This window comes from Cryptomeria japonica, chromosome 6 (assembly GCF_030272615.1).
Source record: "Cryptomeria japonica chromosome 6, Sugi_1.0, whole genome shotgun sequence".
Classification (NCBI taxonomy): domain Eukaryota; kingdom Viridiplantae; phylum Streptophyta; class Pinopsida; order Cupressales; family Cupressaceae; genus Cryptomeria; species Cryptomeria japonica.
The window spans coordinates 102,460,702-102,475,826 of NC_081410.1; the positions used below are offsets into that span (position 1 = coordinate 102,460,702).

A 15,125-nucleotide genomic window follows, 5' to 3' on the forward strand; every position below is an offset into this window, starting at 1 on the left:
CATCTTAGAATATTCTTTTTCAAGGTGGGTAGTGTGCAGTTTATGTTCTCCACGGGAGGTGAATGGAGAACCAACAAAATCTTTGATGAATTGTTTGAACTAAGGAGAATGTGCCACATGAAATGGGATGGCATGGGCATAGAAAAATGTAATGTCCCATTCCCGGACTAAGATTGGATAATAAATAATAATAAAATTAAAATATGAAAAAATAAAATAAAATAAATAATATAAATAATATAAATAAATAAATAAGTAATAATAAAATATAATTTTCATTAAGAAAATTAAAATAAAGGAGGCTGGTAAACAATAGATAGCGATTGGAATATATTGTGGAACCATAATAGCTATCGATTACAAGGAGGACCCTTGATTACATCATGATCAACTTTGTAAACAACAAAGTTATCTATAATAGCTGGTGATGGAGGATCTTCTATAACATCAATATCTTCATCAGCAGTATTGTGAACAAGTAATCCTTAGTGGCAAATATGACATTATCAATATCATGATGTGAATTCAATGTCTACAGTGATATACTTGTAGATTTTAGGCAATCAGATGTTAATCTAGTTACTTGAATTATAATCAGACTGAGAATAAGCAGAAATAATAATAAAAGCACACAACACAAGACACAAGTACCCTGGGAAAACCTCCCTCTTGGAGGAATAACCCAGCATCAAAGATTCAGATCAGTTCCTTATTTATCAGCAGATTACTTATCTGATTGAGTGCCAATCTAGGGCAGACTGAACCTAGAATATGCAGCTGTAGTGTGTCTTCAGAGAGAGCAGAATATTGACACCACTTGAAGAGGGAGATCACTGAAGTATAGCGCACCACCTTGCCCAGCAAGTTGTCCAATGGATTCGCTCTCTAACATGCCATATTTGCTGACTGTTCTTGCATAAGGCTGATCGCACTTGATAAGGATATGAGTTGTGTAGAATGAATCTTGTTTATATACAAGATTCATTGTTTATATACAAGATTCATGCTCAAGTTTTCCCAAGTCGGCTTTTGCCAAATTCCCTTTATTTTACATATTTAATTTGCACTTTTGGTGCCCAAATTTGGGGCCTACATAACTTGTAAGTTGAGGCACGTTTCCTTTTAGGGCCCAGCCCTATTAGACATGAACCACACGTTACATTTGGGCCCAGCCCTATTAGATATAAACCACACGTTACATTTGGGCCCAGCCCTATTAGACATAAATTACTTTATCCTTATTACAATAAGATGATATTTTAATTGCCACACGGCATCATTAAAATATGGTCCGAACTAGCTAATCATTTCAACAATACTTACCAATCAGAAACAAAATCGCTCCAAGTAAATGTTACAGTGATCAGCAAGTAATTAGATTACATGTCACTTTGTAAAGAATGATTAAATCATTAGTTAAGTCTTAGCGGATCAACTCAACTAAGCAAATACCAATATTGTTGCCAAAGAGAGGCTTAAGATCATCAACTAACAAATTATTGATTAGTTAATCAAATGGGGTGCGAAGAAGAGTCACAATTCTCAACGAAAGGACAGGATGAAAGTATATAATGAAAGATCGAATTCATTCAATCTGGATCATGATGGAATTCAGATTATGCAGATTCAAGGGGAGGTTATCCACTAGCAGAAAGATCAGGTCACATATTCATAGTGAAGTCAATCAGAAACAACGATCCCTACATTGCATAAGCCATTGAATATGAATATCTGAAACACCGACTCATATAGTTTGACCATTATTAAGACATTGCCACTTCATAAGGAATACATCTGATAAGCGATCAGACCGAACAACAGTGACATCTTTGCATATTCATAAGGTAACATTAGAAACAACAATTCGTTCACACTATCGATCACATTTATCCTTATACTAATTGATAGTTAGAAAGATAAATTCTGGAAGTTGGATAGTGAATTTGTACTTCAAATCAGATTAGTGGATATCACATCCATAATAAGAAAGATATCAGAAATAGCGAACTATATATAAAATTTGATCGATATACTTTTATCGATATAATTCATTCTTTGATCTTGTATATTACAAGTATAGGATAAGTTGTACTATCCTTATCATATCTAGATTTATATTGTTACATTAGCAATTATCTATATATTGCCATTACATTCCATTCGATTAATAGAGGATCTTCAATACATATTGGATCTGACACTTTATTATTCAAGAGAGATTTATATATATTGATCAGTTACACCATGCGATTGAATTTAAGATTAATATAGTTGACATTTTACAATAAGTATATTAGGATTATAAATATTTAATAGAAAGAAGTCTCTTGCAATTGAAATATATAAGTAAGTAGTCCCAAATCCTAAAGGATCTTATAAAGGGACATTAAAAAAAATTTGGCAATGAAAAACGATGCCACATCCCATGCTTACATATTGAACATACTTGCAATTGATCCTGACTTTTCACTAGCACTATTCTTTCTCTTTTCTCTTGCAGAAATATCATCACTACCACTAGCAACCATGGATGGCATAGGCATAGCCAAGTGTGCAGATTGTGTTGGCATCGGCTCGCCCATGGACCTCACTTCCAGCTCCATATGCAATCTATTAAACTCTACCTTCTCATCCTTCTTTATATCTGGACACGCTCTAAACCCACGTCTCGTAGAGCCCAGGAGATGAGAATATACCTTCATGTAGCTCCCTCTGAAGTCTGTCTTGTAAATATGACACAACTTGTCAACTATTATGTTTTTCTAATTTGATCTAGACTTCAGCAACCGTGAAGAAAAAAGTTAATAAGAAATGAACTTATGAGTTATGATGTTACTTCACAGTTTTCCCATGAGTAGGATGCATCTTTTTGTCTTTCTATGAATGAATATGATAGTTGAGAAAATTTTAGGTGATATTTTATAACAAATACACCTTCATGTGTCTGCCAAAATTTTATATTCTTTAAATTCAATTTGGATTACCTTTTTCTCTATTTTTGGTTATAAACTCTAGCAAAGAGAAAAACTATCTTCACGGATTGAATATCTGAAAAGGCATAACTAGAAGTGCTGAATCCTAAACCCAAAATGGGCAAACTCTAGAGGAGTCAGAATTTAAAGCCATATGATCCAAGTGCTGATAACCATCTGAAAGGAAGGTACCTCGATGAACATGATAAGACAACTGATGGGTATGGAAAATATTACTCAGAAAATTGTCTAGGATTTTCACAATCTTATTTCCTGCTATGCTGTCAACTTTATGTTTCTTTTATTTGATTTATAAATTAGTATGAACATCTTAAATACATCTATCTAAAAAATGCTGAGATATCAATTTCAGTTTGTAGAAAAAGTTTTTTTATTTTATTTTGGAACTATTTTAGTTACTACATAGGTGTAGAGGCAACACTCTCACACCATTACACTCCATTCCTTGCTGCCAGTGTAGGATGCCTTTGGCATTAATCGGCAATAATGAAAAAAAAGGTTGAAAGGAAACGGACCTACAATTTTAGTTCATTATTTCCTCATGACTAGGACGAATCTTCTTGCTATCTGTAAATGAATATAACTTTTTACACATTTGAAGTGTTATCTTATAGCATATATGCCTGTTTACCTGTCTGTCAGAGTTTAATATTCACTAAATGCAATTTGGCTAATCACGGTTTCTAATTTTTCAGCTATAAGATTTAGCATAAGAAGAATTTATCATTGTGAATTAACTGCCAGTAGATAGAAAATTTTAGCATTTAAATAGATTCACGTCCAACCTTATATTGAGTCCATACTCTTGAGTCTTTGCTATATCTATGAAGGTGTTGCCATGACAACTTGGACAAAGCTTTTGCTGACTGTTCTGTGCCACAAGAAAAGTCCGATGCTGAAATTAATGCAGAACTCAATATTTCTGAGAGTTCCAACTGCAATGAAAATGACAACTCAGATGGCCAGGTAGATTCAAAGGCTCTTCAGAAGGGTCATATCGAAGGTATGCCAATAAATAACTGTCATTTGTAACTAAGCTTTATGGGCCATATGAATAATACATGAGTTATGCTAATCCCGAAGACAGTTATTTGTATTTGGTAGCAATCAAATTGTTGTTCTTTATTTTGTGTAACTATGCAGTGGCTCAGCAATATGTATGGACATCAATTGAGCACAACATTTATGTTAATAGGTGCCGAAAGAGCCCAACAATTGACGAGGTAAGTTGGTTGATCTTCATTTTCATATAAAAACAATAGAACTATCTGTAGTGATATAACTTTTTTTTCTGATTAATTTATATGCAGAAGTGAGAATCTCTTAGGATTTCTTCTGACCTTATTGTTAATTAATTTGTATATATTTTCTCAATATCAATATTTGTGTTGTTTACACTTCAATAATTTTGCCATATCAATCTACATTCAGATTTTCTATCTTAATTGTCTCCTTTATGAATTATGTTGTTTGCCAATAACGATTATAGATGGTTAGGTATTAACTTTTAAATATATGTGAATATCTTATTATCTTGAGCTTGTTGGAATGTGTGTTTATAGATAGTCATAGAGTTTTGATTTTGGAGATAGCATCTTCTTTTTTGTTTTTCTTTAAAACTTATTTCCTCATAATCAGGATGTAGGCATAACAAGTCCTTTTCGTAGTCCTAATAAATGGACATTTCTCTTGTTTAATGTTCATCAATTTCATTCTTGATTGAAAACACTTTGATGAGTATTAAAATTCTAGTGAACCTGACATCCTCATTTGATCTTTTGAAAAAATGAATATCATGTCTAGGTATTTTATAAGTACTATTTTTTCTTTTGTTTTCTTTATTTCTGCCCCTCTAAACTTTCTGTTATTGGATGACTCTAGTAGATTTCTAGCATTTTTAATCTGCTATGTTTTTTCGCTAAGTCTAGTATAATAGTGATCTCTTTATGTTACTTTGAATCAACGAATACTGCTGTTAATAATACAAGCCATAGGAAATAGAGCAATCATAAATTGATTAATTGTATCATGCTTGCAGATAATAGACTTTCAGAGCAAATCTTCTGATTAGTTGTATCTATCCTTGCAGATAATGATCTGTCAGTGTAAAGCTCCTGATGGTGGCACCCCTGGGTGTTGTGGGGATGATTGCTTGAACCGTTCAATGAATATTGAATGTGTTCCTGGCACATGCCCTTGTGGAGATCTGTGTTCTAACCAAAGGGTGATGTGATTCCTTTTTGGTTTAAATTGCACATTTATTGCTTTCTCAAAATTGCAACTTTCTATCATGTGGAATTAACTATATTAAACATCTGTAATTGCCTTGTTGCAGTTTCAAAAGAAACTATATGCAAAGGTTAAGGAAATGCGTTGTGGAAAGAAAGGTTATGGGTTGCGGGTGTTGGAGGATGTGCCAAGGACAACTTTTATCATAGAATATGTTGGAGAGGTACTTGTTGTATGGGATTTATTATGTAATATCTTCCAAGCAACTAATAGTGTACCCATGTTTATGTTTTGTTTTATTTTTCACAGTTGAAGCTTTACTAACGAATATGGCACACTTTGTGTATTATTTTACAAAGACATTATGTATATCTTTTTGATGTCATTTTTCTTGATTTAAATATGGTGATCCATACAGAAAAATAGTAAACACTATCTTAATATTGTTAGCAAAGGATAATAGCATATGCCAATCTGCACTAAAAAAAAAAAACATAAATCCAGATCAAGGCTGTAGTAAAAACCTGTGGACAACATCACAGATCTGTTAAAACTATTATAATATTTAATTATTATTTAATTAGTATTTTAATGGTCATCAGAGTATTTTTTGCTTTATTTAGTTTTCTATTTTTTGCTTCTATTTTTTAGAAGTAGTTGTTTCTTTTTAAGAAACATCACCATTTGTAATCGCCTATTTAAACGGCTCTATAGTTGAATAAAGTTATCCAGTTGTTTATCCAATTATTTTTCATGGTATCAGAGCGGGTTGATGAGCTTTTTCAAAGTCTGGTGAATTTTTTGATAAAAAATTCGTGAGCCTCCTCCCTAGAATTTATTCTAGATTTCTTTTTGATCAATTTATTTTTGAAAAAATTGTTGGAGTTTTTGTGGCTGTTTCTCTGTTCTGGGTGCTGCGCTAGGGTTTTTGGTCACAGGAAGATCAACCGTTGAAGGAAAAACGCGGGCAAAGAAGATTCTTCATTCGCAAGGGAAGTTTTTTTTCTGAGCCGCGACCTTTTTCTATGTTTTCATGTGGTTTGTGTGTGCGATTTTTTGTTTTTCATGGGCCTTTTTGAAGGGTTTTTGGTGGCGATTTTACTATGCCTCTGCTCGCCACAATTTTTTTTCCCACCATTTTTTCATGTGTTCCATCATGATTTTCTTTGTCTCTGGTCATGAGTCTGTGTTATTTTGCGATTTTGACGAAGCGTGATTTCTATTGTGCATGCAAAGGGTTTATTTCAGCAGTATTGCGCAATTTTTTTCGTTTTTTCCTAGCAACGGTTTTGACTCTGCGGATATTTGTAGGTTTTGGCGGCACAATTTTTTCATGATTTTTCGTTTTTTCCCAGCAATGGTTTTAACTCTGTGGATATTTGTGGGTTCCAGCGGCGTGATTTTTTTCTGCACACAAGTATTTTTCTTGTGCGCGATTTTTTTTTGGACACGGGCATTTGCTTGCCGTGATTTTTGGAGGTCAGTTTTTGTGTCTGGAGTTTTTTGGTTAGAGGTTCCACACGATCTCCTGTGGAAGTTTACTACTTGGGATCAAAGGCTCATGGACTCTTTTGTGCATGTTGTAGGTTTGGCAGTGCTATAGAGGTTTTATTTTTGGGTTTTTCATAATTTTCTTTTTTTTTTGAAAAAAGGGGGTAAAGATTTATTCAGAAATCATAGAATTACAAAGAACAGGCCTTAGGCCCACCAAGACAACAACAAAAACTAAAAGGATCCTAAAAGAACCACCAACACCACGACTACAAAGTCCAGTGACCATAGCAATAGATCCGACCATCGGATTTCCAATTATAATACCTTTTCGGAAAGCCCTCAAAAAGATGACGTTGCTACTTTGTAATTACACCAAAAACCAGGCTCATCCGGAGCCTCGAAGGGCCAAAAAAATGACAATGAAAATGAAACAAACATAAAAAGGAAATTGATCCTACACCACTGGGTGCTCTTGCATCATCCTGTCTTCAAGCATTAACTTGTCTAAAGTTTCAAGATAATCACGAGGTATACCATCCCTTCCACTAAAATCCCAACCATCAACATGCTCTAAAGCCCACTTGGCCAAACAATCAGCCACTCTATTCCACTCCCTGGGAATATGACAAAAGGAGACAAATTCCAATGTATTACGCATTTGTAAAAGGTGTCTGACCACAGAAGCTAATTGCCAACTCACATTATTCAAATTTTGTTTGTTCAACATGTCCACAACAATCTAAGAATCCGACTCACAAATAATCTTCCTCCATCCTAAAGAACTTCCTCGCTCAACAACAATCTTAATAGCTAGGGCCTCCATAAGATTGTTATAAGATTGTTAGAATGCTGCCCAACATAAATAGAGAAGAAAAAAACTGCACAACCAGGGAACATCCGTCAAGCCATGCAATTGCCTATCAAGCTGAGCATAACCTTCAGCAATAGAAAACTTGCCTTTTGGATTAGGACCCCAAGCCAAAATATCTCTCTCCTTGAGGGAACTACACAACCTACCCTCCAAGATATTAACCAACACCACACGATCTTCATCTGAACCACCCAAGGGCCATTCAAGAGGATCCTTCCAACAAGTCACCTCAACCTGTCCAATGCGCCTAACATTTTTAAAATTCTCCACCTTAACCCATCCAACATTAGCGAAAATGTTGGAAAGAGGCTGAAGCTGTGGATAACTAGACAGAATAGGAGGGTGATTGTCCCAAGAGTCCTGCCAAAAAAGAGCTTCAGAGCCTCTATTACAAATCCAAAAAAGGCCATCTTTAATAAGTTGGGCACCTTTTTTAAGAGTATCCTAGATACAAGAGCCCCTGCCCACTAAACTAAGACTAGGCACTTCATGATCATTAGCACCAGGGAGATACTTGTGGATTAAAATTTTGGCCCAGTCCTGATCCTGACTGTTACACCACCTCCAATACAGCTTAGCCGCCAAGGCCTTGCTAACCAAAGCAATAGATCTGAGGCCAAGACCCCAAGCCAAAATATCTCTCTCCTTGAGGGAACTACATAACCTACCCTCCAAGATATTAACCAACACCACACGATCTTCATCTGAACCACCCAAGGGCCATTCAAGAGGATCCTTCCAACAAGTCACCTCAACCCGTCCAATGCGCCTAATCGTTTTAAAATTCTCCACCTTAACCCATCCAACATTAGTGAAAATGTTGGAAAGAGGCTAAAGCTGTGGATAACTAGACAGAATAGGAGGGTGACCGTCCCAAGAGTTCTGCCAAAAAAGATCTTCAGAGCCTCTATTACAAATCCAGAAAAGGCCATCTTTAATAAGTTGGGCACCTTTTTTAAGAGTATCCCAGATACAAGAGCCCCCCTTCCCACTAAACTAAGATGAGGCACCTCATGATCATTAGCACCAGGGAGATACTTGTGGATTAAAATCTTGGCCCAGTCCTGATCTTGACTGTTACACCACCTCCAATACAGCTTAGCCGCCAAGGCCTTTCTAACCAAAGCAATAGATTTGAGGCCAAGACCCCCAGCACGTCTTGGTCTACAAACAGAGTCCCATTTAACTAAACTCCACTTAGAAGAAAGAAAACTACCAGACTAGAGAAATTGACGAGAAAGAGCATCGAACTCTCTCACAAAGCTGGAGGGGGGAGCCTGCACAAAACACCTATAAATGGGAAGTGCTTGCACCACAGTCTTCAGAAGAATCACTCTTCTAGGAGAGGATAACCACTTTTAAGTCCAATGATTAACCTTACAATGAAATTTATCCAAAATTCCTTGCCAAAAATCTTTGTGCTAAACCCCCAAATCTAAAGGAATCCTGAGGTACAACAAAGGAAGAGACCCCGTCTGAAATCTAAGGATCCTGGCAATCCTATTTTGAATAAGCCGAGGGATATTAAAGAAATATATGGATGATTTATCTTTATTAATTTTCTGACCCGAGGCTTTGCAATAGATATCCAAAGCTCTCCTGAAATTCACTGCCTCATTGATTCTGGCCCTGCCCATCAAACCTGTGTCATCCACAAACTGAAGATGGGAGTAGGGAGGTAGAGCATTACTCCAACTCCAGCCCTGAATAAGACCATGTCTCACCTGGGAAGTGAGAAATCTGCCAAGACCTTCAGCCATGAGAATAAATAAATAGGGAGATAAAGGGTCCCCTTGCCGAAGCCCTCGGGAAGCGCTAAACAATTCCGAGGGTTCCCCATTAATAAGAACTGAGAAAGAGGTAGAAGTCACACAACTAAGAACCCAATTCACTCACTCTTCTCCAAAACCAAAAGCCAAAAGGATCTTCTGTAAGAAATCCCAACTCACCCTATCATAAGCTTTGGCCATGTCAAGTTTAATAAACATAGCCTTCTCCTTAGAGGAAGCCATCGAATGAATAGCCTCCATTGCTATCACAACTCCATCAAGGATCTGTCTTCCGTTAATGAAATCACCTTGCTCCTTAGAAACCAAAGTGCAGAGGAGAGGTTTGAGTCGTTCAACAATCAAATTAGTGATTATCTTGTAGACAACATTACATAAAGCAATAGGCCTGTACTGATCCAAGCTATTAGCCCCCTCCTTCTTAGGAATGAGAGCCAAGAAGGTAGAATTCATAGATTTGAGCATTTGTATATTCCTTTGAGATTCTTGAACCACATCTAGAAGATCATACTTTATAATCTCCCAAAATTCTTGAAAAAACTCAATAGGAAACCCGTCAGGGCCAGGAGCCTTGCCTTTTTTCATTTGAAACACAACCCCCTCAAGTTCAGACAACAAAATGGGACGCAAGAGAGCATCATTCATTTCAACAGAGACAAGAGGGGGAGTACAGTTCAGGATGGCCCTCTCTTCCACCATAGCTTCAGGATCCTCTTTGGTAAACAAATTAGAAAAAAAAATGACAGCTTCCGTAGCAATTTCTTCTTTAGATGAAAGATGAACCCCTTCTGAAGAAATGAGAGAGGTAATAGAGTTACCATACCTACGAGCCTTAACAAAATTATGAAAAAAAGCAGTGTTTCTATCACCTTCTTGGAGCCAATCCACATGAGACTTTTGTTTCCAGAAAATCTCCTCATGCAACTCCCACTCTTCTAAGTCCTTTAGAGCAAGGGACTCGGCCATACTGAGCTCCACAGTCATCCCTTGATCCCTAATTTGACGCGTAGCCTCATCTAGCTTGGATTGAGCTGCCATCTTGTGTCTATGCAGGTTTCCAAAACATTGTTTATTCCACCTCTTCAGCTTGTATTTTACATGTTGTAATCTCTTCCCAAAGGAGTACATAGCCCGCCCGTGGGCAGGCACCCCTTCATACCACCAATCAACCATAAGATCCCTCAATGACTGATCATGAAGCCACATCAATTGAAATTTGAAAGAGGGATTTTTGGAGGTTCTAAAAGATGTAATAGAAAGCTTATCAGGCCAATGATCAGAACCCCTCCAATCAAGAATTTCTGAACTGGTGGACCACCTATCATGCACCCAAAAGCAGGAAACCAAAAACCTATCAAGCCTTTCAGAGATAGCCTCAACTCCACTCCTCCTATTACTCCATGTAAAGACACCATTAATTGGCTTCACATCAATGAGATTCAAGAGACCAATATTATCTTTGAGTAAATTTGAGGAAGGATCAAGCTTGAATAACCCACCTCGCTTTTCCTCCAAACTAGTAACGACATTAAAATCTCCAGCCAAAATCCAGGGGAGAAAAGGATCTTGAGCCCGAACAAAATTGATGTGAGCCCAAAGATGAGACTTACCCACAAGATCAGTAGGAGCATAAATATTAGAGAAGAGGCATCTTTCTCCTGTCTCAAAGCTAGAAGCAACCATAGAAATGGAAGACCTGCTAGAAAACCACCACAAAGGGGAAACTTTCCTCGGGTTCTAGAAGCAAGCAACCCCCCTTGAATTGCCATGAGAGCTCACTCCTTGCCAAAGGCCCTGGGGGGCCAGACACGCAAAGCACAACTGGCCAAACCATCCACTGAAAGCTTGGTTTCCTGAATAAAAACAACATCAAGAGGTCAATTAATCTACGAACAACCTTTTGTCTAGGGATGCTGTTCAACCCCCTTACATTCCATGAGAGCACAATCATGTATTTGGTTGAAAGAAGTGAGAATCAATGGGCTTCACAGACCCCAACTCAACCAAAGTATCACCAATAAGCTTAACCTTTTCCTGATCTGTTTTTCATCCACTCCTTAAAGGTTTGTCTAAAGAACCCTTTTCGAGGATCTTCTGCTGCAAGCCTAAAACAGGTGGGGCTTTGTTACTCTTCACTGAACTTGAGGCCACTATAGTGGAAGGAGGAGTAGACGCCATGACCACTGCACCTTCAGGGACCTGTGACTCACTAAGATCTCTGTCGTCCTGAACATGGGAAGGCAAATCCGTAACCATTTGAACATCCTGTTGATTCTCCAAAGATAGGGCCCGACCCTCTTTCTTGGAATCCCCATCCAGCACCTCATGTTGAAATTGGGCACCCAAGGACATTTCAACTGGAACTCCTTCCTCTTGGACCAAATCCTCTAGAACCTCAAACCTATTTAGGGTGACATCATTTTGCCTATCCAACCAGGTTCTCTTCTTTCCCTTGTCTTTATTTCGAGGTTTCACAGGAATGAAGCCATCTTTATTAGCAGGACCATTAGGCATAGGGGCTTTCCTCTTAACTTCCCCTAGAACAGAGTGAGGAGGATCGGAAACAGCTGGTTTAGAAGATTTATTTCTGGGACATCTCCGTTGTAAATGACCATATTCATGACAAATTCTGCATCTAAATGGCAAGGTCTCATAGTCCAACTGTTGGATCCAAGAAGATGTCCCCAAACAGATTTCCATAGAGTCTGGCAAAGGATTATTTAAATCAACTTCTACACATATGCAAGCATAGGAAATTACCTTTCGATCTTGAGTTTGTGAAGCCGAACCCACAGGTTTACCAAGAAGCAGTGAGATTGAGTGAAGAATATCTTCTCTCTAGAACTCCAGTGGAAGCCTCGGCAATCGAATCCACATGGGCACACGAGAGGGAAGCTCCTTAGAAGAATTAAAGCCAATATGCCAAGGTTTGATAAAGAGTCCCACCTGGTTGAAAAAATAAGGGCCACCCTCAAAAGCCTTGTTCCTGTCTGCAAGGTTGGAAAAAATAACCAGAAAATAGTTATTGGCTGCCATAAGTAGCTCCATGTCTCCTTTAGGATCCCAGACACAGCGTGCCCAAGACTCTAAAACATGTATAGAGAGGCGAAGACCGATGAATTTGCATATGAGAGCATGGTTGCACCAATATTCAACATCCTCTGAAATTTGGTCAGGTTGAATAACCAGAACTGGATGATCTTGGGATCTCTCCAAACAACCATTCACCTTTTTCATGCAAAAAGGCTCTTTCGAAGAAGAAACACCTGCCCCTGATTGGGAATGACCAATGTGTTTCTTTCCACATGCATGCATCAAATGAGATGGATCCGCCATATCTAGATCTCCAGAGACCATCTGAGAAGAGGATACTCCTCTATTCTCCATGGATCTAGAGAAAATACCAAAAGAAGAAAAAGAAGAGGGGCGGAAAACCCAACCCCAAAACCCCACACACCCCAACGACAACCCAGACTAGAAGAATCAGAAAAGGGTTGCAAAAAAACCCTGCGGCAGTCCAAAAAAACCCGACCACGAGCAAGCAAGAACGCCCCCCCTCGGAACGAAGCAAGCAGAGCGCAGGACACAGGCTAGGGCACTTCGGCCCTAGCACGACACCCACGCACACGCAGAGCCATATTAATCGAACCTAAGTACTTCAATTACATGATATCGGTTTTTCATGATTTTTGTCCCTTGAAAAAAAATATATATATATTTTGGGGTTTTTATAATTTTTGGCCTTTTAAAATTAATTTTTTGGGTTTTAATAATTTTTTCCACAAAAATTATCTTTCTGGGTTTTCTGATTTTTCGCCATAAAAATCATGGGAGGGTTTTGCTTGATTTTTTCCTAAAAAATCAGGGTTTTACCACGTGATGTCTGGTGTTTTGCCATGTGATGTCTAGTGTTTTACCGCGTGATGTCTGATGTTTTATCGTGTGATGTTTGGTATTTTACCACGTGATGTTTTAGGTCTTGCCGCACGCCGTTTCAAGGTTTTGTTCAGTTTTTTCCTCAAAAATCATTTTAGGGTTTTAATTCTTGTTTAGGGTTTTTACCATTTTTTACCACAAAAAATGATGATTTGTATCTTTAGTTTTGGAGGGTTTACCGATTTTTCCTCAAAATCGTGGTTTCAAGTTTCAGTTTGGTCACCCAACATTAGGTTGGATGGATTTTGGTATTCTTTATCATTAACACTTTGTAGATCCTATGAGGGTCTCCGTAGCAACAGTGTTCTTTGCATTGCATTTGTGATCAAAAGACCTGTCGGGTACTTAGTTGATACAATGACCATTAAGGGAGAGTATTAGAATATTTAATTATTCTTTAATTAGAATTTTAATGGTCATTAGAGTATTTTTTGCTTTATTTAGTTTTCTATTTTTTGCTTCTATTTTTTAGAAGCAGTTGTTTCTTTTTTAGAAACATCACCGTTTGTAATCGCCTATTTAAACGGCTCTATAGTTGAATAAAGTTATACCATGAAAAATAATTGGATAAACAACCGGATAACTTTATTCAACTATAGAGCCGTTTAAATAGGCGATTACAAATGGGGATGTTTCTAAAAAAGAAACAACCGCTTCTAAAAATTAGAAGCCAAAAATAGAAAACTAAATAAAGCAAAAAATACTATAATGACCATTAAAATACTAATTAAATATTCTAATACCCTCCCTTAATGGTCATTCTATCTACTAACTACCCTACAGAAGGCATTGCAGGTCTTTTGATCACAAGCGGAAAGAACACTTGCTGCGGTGGAGACCCTCCCAGGATCTGCAAAGTGTGATCAAGAATACTAGAATCCATCCAACCTGATGCTGGGTAACCAAACTGAAACCTGAAACCATGATTTTGAAGAAAAATCGGCAAACCCTCCAAAATAGTAAACACTATCTTAATATTGTTAGCAAAGGATTATAGCATATGTCAATCTGCACTAAAAAAACAAAACATAAATCCAGATCAAGGCTGTAGTAAAAACCTGTGGACAACATCACAGATCTGTTAAAACTAGTATCATCAAGAGTATGTACAGGAAAATAACTAATGAACCACCCACTATTTTGACTGAATTGTTTATCAATATTGCTTTATAGAAAGATAGGTTAGAACTGAAAGAAAGATAAAGCAATTCACACAGAGTTTTCAAAGTACTCTATAGGAAGCATACTGTTGTGTAACCTGCTTTGACGATTATTTCACTTTAATAGAAACAAATTACCAGTCCATGTGGCACCTCTGATTAAGCAAACAGGGTTCTCAGTGAGACAATCAGAATTCATTCAGGGGTCTGCTAACTGCAATAGCCATATGGATGGGGAATCTCCCTATGCTCCTTACAGCTAATTCCAACAATTACTAGAGCTTCCATATTTGGATGAGGTGCTTGGTCTTTATGATTCATAATGATACTGTTATTAAGTAACATTTTCCTCAATGAGCAAGCCCGCTAAGTGGGTATGGAAATTAGTGGAATAAGCATTTTGACCTATACTAGTGCTCTTCTCAGTTGCTAGTAAATTTGAAGCTTACTTGGCTAAGTGATTGGTATTTATGATGCATAAGATCCAGTGAGAGGCCATATTCTACAATCAGAAGATGAAGGTGCCAATTGTTTGGAGATGATTCGGCATCTGTTTTAGATAGGAAACAAAGAACATAAAATGGTTTCCACTTGCCATCCTTGGAGATTGTAGTGTTTTTTCCACCAAAGGTTGTGGCAGATACCTGTAGCGTCA

General features: G+C 37.4%; 1 protein-coding gene across 6 annotated transcripts in view; it reads left to right on the forward strand.

The window, feature by feature from the left end:
* LOC131050126 (histone-lysine N-methyltransferase ASHH2) overlaps positions 1-15,125 on the forward strand; it is a 123,152-nt gene that overhangs the window by 7,878 nt on the left and 100,149 nt on the right. For all 6 annotated transcript variants that reach the window (XR_009106851.2, XR_009106852.2, XM_057984286.2 and 3 more), the window contains exons 3-6: positions 3,824-3,996; positions 4,137-4,216; positions 5,083-5,217; positions 5,329-5,445. Coding sequence is in view for 4 of the 6 variants with exons in the window: in XM_057984286.2 (XP_057840269.1) it covers positions 3,824-3,996; positions 4,137-4,216; positions 5,083-5,217; positions 5,329-5,445 (505 nt within the window). In the remaining 2 variants the exon portion in view is untranslated. The remainder of the gene's footprint in view (positions 1-3,823; positions 3,997-4,136; positions 4,217-5,082; positions 5,218-5,328; positions 5,446-15,125) is intronic.